Raw genomic sequence first — 8636 nt, 5'->3', positions numbered from 1 at the left:
GCGTGCGGCCGGGGAGCGCAGGCCGGCGTCGGGGGTTGTGAGAGCTGTAGCGCCGCACGCCGCACTGGGGTGAGGGCAGCGCGCGAGCGGCGAGCGGGGCCATTGGGGAGCGGGGAGAGGGGTGCGTATGAGCGGGAAGCATGAACCGAGAGCGTACGAGCGGGGAGCCGGGCCGGCACCGCAGGGGGCCTGTGAGCCGGAAACCGGGCCTTGGTGGGAAAGGCGCGCCAGCGCCCAGGCCCTGTCAGTGGGAAACGCGTACCGGCGCCCCGGGGCCCTGTGACCCGGGAGGGCGGGCGGTCCCCCTCTGGCCTGAGGGGGGGCAGCTGGCAGTCGAACCCGGGCCCCCTCCGCGTGGGGCCGGCGAGGCGCCGGGAGAAAGCTGCCAGGCACCAGCGGTGGGTTTGGCGAGTGCGTGCGGCCCGCTGCCACCGTTTTTAATTTGAAGATAATGACAATATTCTGATTTTCCTACCCTACACTTTGGGTTCTGAAGTGACGTTTATCTAAAAATTGCTGCATTATTCCAGGTCAGTCTGTAGCCAAATGTTTGTGTCTCTTCCTTCCGTTCTCCCCTCGATTTTTGTTGGAGTACAGTTGATTTACAATATTGTGTTAGTGTCAGGTGTGCAACAGAGTGAATCGATTATGTGTATATATGTATATCCGCCCTTTTTAAAAGCATTTTTTCCGTATGGGCTCTTACAGAGTGTTGAGTTCCCTGTGCTATACGGTTGGTCCTCATTAGTTATGTATTTCCTACACAATAGTGTGTAGTGTGTATGTGTCAGTCCCAGTCTCCCAACCAAATGTGTGTTTCTTTGGTACATGTGCACCTGTAAAACTGCTAGAGAGCGTCAGAGAGCAACAGGCTGAATTGTGTTTTTTTGTGTTTTTTTTTTTACCACTTCGGCATTGAAAAGATACTTCTTGAAACTTGAAAGTATTACTGCGTTTGAATTGTCAAGTTGATCTTCAAGGAACATTTCAAGAGACGCAAAAGTATGGGGGATAGTGATAAATCTGTGGGCTTATGACAACAGCAGTTTGCTTTAGTGATGTTTTAACAAGGGCTTCCCTGATGGCTCAGTTGGTAAAGCATCCGCCTGTAGTGCAGGAGACCCCGGTTCGATTCCTGAGTCAGGGAAGATCTGGAGAAGGGAAAGGCTACCCACTCCAGTATTCTGGCCTGGAGAGTTCCATGGACTGTATAGGGCATGGGGTGGCAAAGAGTCAGAGACAACTGAGTGACTTTCACTTTTACGCTAATAATACAAAGCATTTTGGATGTGCGGAGTACCTTTATGGCAGCCATACTTGAAGTAACAGAAAGTAAGGGTGCCCTGTTTGAAGGTGGCACCAATGGAAGGAGATAGGAAGGGCCTGCTCTCTTCGTTGCAGGCGGCTGCTGCCTGGTGATCCAGCACCGTGCCTGAAGTCAGCATCCTGGTTCTGACACTTAGCAGCTGTGGGATCTTGACAAAACCTGTCTTACCTGGGTTAAACGTGGGCAGTTTTTAAAAGTAGGGTATTTTCTTAGAAAGGGTTTAGGAAATCTTCATACAACTCAGTATTAATTTTAACAGAGTATCTCTGAGAGCCTTCCACAGAAGTATGTGGATCGTTTATCTGGAGCTGCTGATCAAAGAGGAAAAAAAGACATTAAACAGACAAGTAGAAGGTAAGAACTGGATTTGATAGAAAAGTCATTTGACAGAACGTTGAATTAAAACGGGACTGCTGACATATTCCAACAGCCAGAGAAAATCACCTGTTGGATGCGTAGTGAGGAAAAAGTCGAGGAGGGAGATAGTGTATCTTATCAGGTGTCAGCCACAGATTAAATTGAGAATGCCATTTAAGGAGCTAAATTATGAGTTCCTGGACTTCCTTGGAGGTCTGGTCCAATGGTTAAGATTGTGCAGTTAAGACTCTGATGCAGGGGGTGCAGTTTCGATCCCTGGTCAGTGTGATCCGTGGCCGAAAGAAAAAAATTACTAGTTGTGTTTCAAGATGCTCTACAACCTCAGGAAGGTTGAGAACTAAGAGGAAAGAGGGAATGAAGGATGAGAGAGCCATAGGGTACAGGGAGGAAATGAAGGAAAAGGAAGCAAGGGTCTATGGGGGAAGGTGGCAAGAAATGTTAGGTCTTTAGAAAAAGGGAGAGTATTTGACATGGGCGATGAATTTGAAGTGAGCTTGTCTGAGAGGAACAGCAGAGTTTTCCTTGTCTTACTGTTTTTCTGGCTGTGAGAAGGCATTCAGGATGGAGGTCCCTGGGCACGCAGAGCTGTGTGTTAGCCTCTGTGCAGGAACATGGGCATAGGCGCTCAGCTGTAAATGTGCAAATTGATGTCATATGAGATGAGGCCTCTTCATAGGATGGTGTCAGCTAGGCCAAAACAAAAGAACTGGAAGGAAGGAGAGAGCAGGGGCCATGATGGGGAGATCAAGGAACCGACAGCCTGCTACAGTGTCCACTGGAAGTTTCCAGCTTCTAATGCAGTTTCAGTTTGGAGGGAAGTGTCTCCAAAGTGAGGGTAGAGTGAAGGTATGTTGCTGCTGCTGCTAAGTCGCATCAGTCATGTCCGACTCTGGGCGACCCCATAAACGGCAGCCCACCAGGCTTCTCCATCCATGGGGTTTCCCAGGCAAGAGTACTGGAGTGGGTTGCCATTGCCTTCTCCTGAGGGTAAGTTGAGGCTAAGATTTTAGAAGAATAAATTAAGTTGAGGTCATGTAGAAGCAGACTCAGTGTAGACCAGAGTTTCTCACATTTGAATTAATTGCCTGGGGATCTTATGGCAAGTGCACTGGCTGAGCAGAAGGTCTGAGATTCTGTGTTTCTAACAGGCTCTCTGAGTAGCAAGGGTGTAGCCTTGTCTTTAGAGAAATCTGGAAGAAGAGCATTGGATAGTGTGAGACATAACAGGGTCAAGAAAAAGCATTATTTTGTTTTTCTTTCTGAGTGGGTTTATTGCCAGAGGGAAGGAAGGAGTTGAAGTAGCAATTACAGGTGTAAGATACCATTGCTAAGCAAAGAGGGAGAAAGAAGTGGTGGAAATGATCCATAGAAGGAATGTAAAGGGGGAGGAATTCAGACCGCAGATCCAGAGATTACCCTTTGGAAAGGAGAGATTCTAGTGACAGGAGGAAGGGAGGAAAGTAAGTCCTTAGGGAGGTGAGTTTGGAGTTGATGAGGACACTTGAGAGAATTCCTTCTAGATGGCTCCAGTGTATTTCCACTGAAAAGAGAAAAGATCATTGTTGCTCCAGAGAATACTAGGGGTGGGGGAGAAGGGTGGCAGTGCTAGAACTAGGGGAAACCCCACCCCTCTAAGTAACTCTCAGGCATCAGAGGTATATGTTGTATTGGTATTTGTTATTTGAGGTAGACTAATTTGAATATGGAAGGCATTGACTTTCTTTTTCTTTTTTTTTGAGATAGCTGATTTTTTGGCAGTTGTTTCACAGAAATCCTCTGAAGCATTAGCATGATGTAGCAAACCAAACTAAGTTTTGAAACAAAACAGATTAATAGAGTTCATTCCCTAAATGCTAGAATTGTTATTTTCAATAAATACCACACTGATTTTGAAACATGGAAGATTTTTAATATCTAATAATTCCGTGGCAATTAAATTATTCATAAAGTTCTTATGGAATACAGAATAGGGAACAGATTGAGTGAATCGATGTAAGTAACACTAAAAAAGTAAAAAGTAGAAAAAATGAGACGCACTGGTTAGCATCTCTTCATGAATGGCAGTGACATGTGAGATACAATAAGCTGTGAAGGAGCAGTGAGTTTAGGGGAGAGGAGGACGTGGAAGTGATTCTCTGAAATAAGTTTGTAGGAGGTCGTCAGAGTTGCATTCTTCCTCACATTCTAATAAATGGAGACTTTGTTTCCAGATTTTTCAGGTTGGGATTCTACTAGTTTGAGCCTCAGTAATGAGACTTGTCAGAGAGCCAGGCATTTGCAAGTTGATGATCAATGTCTGTTGATTTCACAATCAGTGACCAAAAATCAGTCAGCATCTACAGAATTGGAACAGATGACCTTGTTAGGTAGTTAGAATAGGAAAAAGGAGTCCAGAATGGCGGTGGCTAAAAGACAAGGAAGGGTAGAGCCCGCAAAGATAGAACAAAGGAAGGTCCGAGGACCGGAGTGAGGACCTCAGGTAGAACAAACAGCACTCCTGGCTAGCCCAGTTTACATGGGGCAAGTCCAGGGGGAGGAAAAAAACATATAAAAAGAGGGGCCAAAGGGCTGGGGGGTCTCTCTCTCGTGCATGCACGCTCTGTCTGTCTCCCTCTCTCTTCCTCTCTTCTCTTCGTGTCTTTTGGGTTGGCATGCCCTCACGCCTCGAGGATGTACTTTCCGTTATTTTCTAAGTAAAACTGAGCTGTAACATGGAGCTGTAACACTGTCCAAGAGCTGTGACGCTGAGGGCTTTAATTTCCGTCGCTTCAAATGTTTGTTGTGACAAGACAAAACCGAGGAAATTACACACTCCCCTGACAACCTTAATAGATAAAGAAAAGGTGAATATTGGAGTGGTGTTTCTGGCAGGGACTTATACGCTCTATCAGCTGTGCAGGTCTCAGCTGCCAGAAAACAGAGAAAGCAAAGAAGGTAGTGAAGAAGCCCAGAGCACTCAGTCCTGGGCCACCTGGGCACTGACGTTTCCAAAATTAGATGTTGTGGGAAAATCTACTGTGTGCTGACTCCTTTTATGCAACCTACAGCCAAACAGCATTTCTTAGAAAGGTGTTTGCATTCTTCCTCTTACCATAGTAAGACCATCATACATGACAAACAGAGTTAGGAGAAAGTAAATTCATTTAGGCTAGTATGTAGCACACCTGAGAGTGGGTAGCAGGATTATATTTAGAATTTTGCATCTAGTTGGGAGACCTAGGTAGACATCTAGAGATTGCCTTCTCAAAATGTGGCTTCTTAGATATATTTTTACATAGCTCTGAATTCATAAGTGTTCATTATAAATTATACTCAGTATGACTGCAAGAGCACCTCTGAAGCCAAATGCTAAAATATTTCTTGTGTTTTCTATGACTTTATATATTTTAGAATTGGCTTTCTGAGTGACAATGGGAGTCATGGGAAATTTGCTACATAGTACCTCCTCAGTTGTATCCATCTAATATATCAACTTGTTTTATTATTTGTAATAAATGAATAGTTCGGAAGGAATGTTGGTTTTAAGGAGTGCTGTATCATTTAAAAGCAGTATATAGAAAACCAATTCTTATTCTACTGGGATGCCCAGTCTTTTGAGTAATCACATCTAATACGTGCTGTCCATAAATACCAATTAATTTAGTGCCTTCAGTCAGTCATACAATCAGGGCTATGGTAAGAAATCATACACTGTTTCTTTTTTCACTCCTATTTTTTTTCTTTTCCTTCCTCACCTGTAGAAGTTACCTTTGCATTTACAAGATTCTCAGTTATCTCCTAGAATAGTGACTACAAGCTATAAACTCAAAGTGGTTTTTTTGTGTGTTTTTAACATCTCTACAAGTGACTTGTTTGCTCTTTTTTCCCAATGAGCTTGGTAGGTCCAAGAAGCACAAATTCAAATAAAACACCTACACAAATCCTTTCAACACTAAAAAATGAGACATAGGAAAACCACCAAATAAATAGAAGCAACTTCAGACAGTTCATGCTGATCATTTCTCTTGTCAGTCACTACCTTTTATAGAGTAACTGGCAGAGTCTACTCCTTCAGGGTCCCAGGATTTGTACATGTATTGATTTCATAAAGATTTATTCTGTACTCGACCCAGAAAGTTTTATATCCTAAATATTTCTGGAAACGCTCCCCCAGTTCAGGTCTGCATCACCTTTGTTTTTCATTATTAATGCCTTCAGATTCTTCTCCCTCCATCTATTTGTATTCCCTTCAAATTCCATCTCCTGTAGTGTTTAGAGTCACCTGTCTCAACAGCACATGTGACCATGAACCACTCATCAAATCACATTAATATCTAGACATCTGAAAGTGACACGTGATGCTTTCATAATCTGACTTCTGCCTGACTCTCCACCTCTCGTCCTTTCTGTCCTTTGTCCTTTGCTCTGGAAACCTGAACCACTGCTGATGCCCTCCTCACCTGTCCCTGAACTTTGAACAAATATTTACCCTCTCGTGTGTGTGCTTCTCTCCCCATCTTGCTACAGCCTTCCGTGCTCTACCGCACCTGCCCTCTGTTCCCTTGAACTGCGTAAGTCTGCACTCAGGCAGTATCTCTCGAAAAGCCATCCCTGACACCTTTTATCTAAATTTTTGTTTAAACTCCAGTGTCTCGTACTGAGCAGGAACCCAAAAAACAATTATTGAATAAAAGAACTAAAGAGTTATGTATACCAAGGTGATTTTTAAGAGCTTGTGCTCTGCAGTCTAAGAGCCAACAAGGTAGACATGTACATTCAGGTGAAAAAGATACACTTGAAAAATCTATAAAGTCCTAAGGTAGCTACAAGGAAAGAGATACCTGTTTATCTGGGGAAAGACAGCTGTAATCAAGGACAACTTTAGAAAGAAGGATGAGTTTTAAAAGGTGAAAAGTAATTTGTTGGGAAAGAAGCATTTCAATTTAAGAAATTGAGAAAAGGAAAAAAAGTGACAGGAATTTTGTAAACCGTGAATAATGTTGCAGTTAAAGCTTGGCAACTTGTTATAAAGGTCCTGTTATGAAGTAGAGAAGAGAAGATATTGTGGCTTTACATGTCTGTCTCATGATTGTCTAAGAAGAGCTCTCTAAATTTTACCTATTTACCATTAGTGTATGCAGCATGAGTGAAGTAAGAGGCTTATTTTGTACTGATATGTTTGTACTAGAGAAGTAACTGTGGTTTGATGAAAGAGGACTACTAGAGTCAGAAGACATGGTGGAAAACCTGCAGCTTACTTATATTTCTAACTTCTTCCTTTCCAGAATCATTATAGCTAATGAGTTAATTGATGTTTGTAGAAGTGCTTAGTGCAGCTATCAATAGGTATAATTCTTGTAGTGGACTATTACAATGTTAGAACGGTAGCATATTCTCAAGAAAAAATTATTTTACAAAATTTAATCTGTTTAGATATGTACAGAGCTAAGGCTCTTACTTTGGGGTACTGTATAGGTTAGGTATCAGATGTATTTTTTTTTTTTTTAACTAGCAAGTGGTGGTATTTATTGGAGGTATTTGTCATATTTCTTGGGATAATTTTTCTTTGTGTCAGTTTAATTTGGGAAATATTTCAGCCTTGAATCATTTATTCTTATGGCCTGTCAACTGTTTAAAGGCATCTACTTGTCATTCAGTCATAATTTGGGACTCAAGTGCTGAGCTTTACCCAAACACTTCTTGATTTGCTCTTCCATCTGCTATTTATGATTTACTTAGAACATTTTTGCAAAAAATTTGCTCCAATTCTCAATTTCAATTCAATCAGTTCAGTTCAGTCACTCAGTTGTGTCCGACTCTTTATGACCCCATGGACTGCAGCATGCCAGGCCTCCCTGTTCATCACCAACATTTGGAATTTACTCAAACTCATATCCACTGAGTTGGTGATGCCATTCAACCATCTCATCCTCTGTCGTCCCCTTATCCTCCTGCCCACAATCTTTCCCAGCATCAGTTCAGTTCAGTTCAGTCACTCAGTCATATCCGACTCTTTGCGACCCCATGAACCGCAGCACACCAGGCCTCTCTGTCCATCACCAACTCCCGGAGTCCCCCAAACCCATGTCCATCGAGTCAATGATGCCATCCAACCATCTCATGCTCTGTCTTCCTCTTCTCCTCCTGCCCTCAATCTTTCCCAGCATCAGGGTCTTTCCAATGTGTCAGCTCTTCGCATCAGGTCGCCAAAGTATTGGAGTTTCAGCTTCAGCATCAGTCCTTCCAATGAATATTCAGGACTGATTTCCTTTAGGATTGACTGGTTAGATCTCCTTGAAGTCCAAGGGACTCTGAAGAGTCTTCTCCAACACCACTGTTCAAAAGCATCAAGTCTTTGGTGCTCAGCTTTCTTTTTTTTTTAATGTAAATTTATTTATTTTAATTGGAGGTTAATTACTTTACAATATTGTATTGGTTTTGCCATACATCAGCATGAATCCGCCATGGGTGTACACATGCTCCCCATCCTGAACCCCCACTCCCACCTCCCTCCCCGTACCATCCCTCTGTGTCATCCCAGTGCACCAGCCCCAAACTGCATCATACCTGGACTGGCGATTCATTTCATATATGATATACATGTTTCAATGCCATTCTCCCAAATCATGCCACCCTCTCCCTCTCCCACAGAGTCCAAAAGACTGTTCTATACATCTGTGTCTCTTGCTGTTTCGTATAAAGGGTTATCGTTACCATCTTTCTAAATTCCATATATATGTGTTAGTATACTGTTGGTGTTTTTCTTTCTGGCTTACTTTACTCTGTATAATAGGCTCCAGTTTCATCCACCTCATTAGAACTGATTCAAATGTATTCTTTTTAATGGCTGAGTAATATTCCATTGTGTATATGTACCACAGCTTTCTTATCCATTCATCTGCTGATGGACATCTAGGTTGCTTCCATGTCCTGGCTATTATAAACAGTGCTG

General features: G+C 42.9%; 1 protein-coding gene and 1 non-coding gene across 2 annotated transcripts in view; both read left to right on the top strand.

Annotated features, from left to right (window-relative positions):
* Window positions 1–8636, top strand: part of LOC104998742 (serine/arginine repetitive matrix protein 3-like) — a 25280-nt gene that overhangs the window by 885 nt on the left and 15759 nt on the right. Inside the window, exon 2 of the mRNA XM_010854069.1 lies at window positions 1587–1681. Coding sequence (XP_010852371.1) covers window positions 1587–1681 — 95 coding nt within the window. The remainder of the gene's footprint in view (window positions 1–1586; window positions 1682–8636) is intronic.
* Window positions 1076–1148, top strand: TRNAY-GUA. The gene has a single exon. It is a non-coding gene; the product is annotated as a tRNA-Tyr (tRNA).

The sequence above is a fragment of the Bison bison genome, unplaced genomic scaffold (genome assembly GCF_000754665.1).
Source record: "Bison bison bison isolate TAMUID 2011002044 unplaced genomic scaffold, Bison_UMD1.0 scf7180017864335, whole genome shotgun sequence".
Lineage (NCBI taxonomy): Eukaryota > Metazoa > Chordata > Mammalia > Artiodactyla > Bovidae > Bison > Bison bison.
Note: the sequence above shows the minus strand (reverse complement) of the source record. Positions and strands in the feature narration are given on the sequence as shown.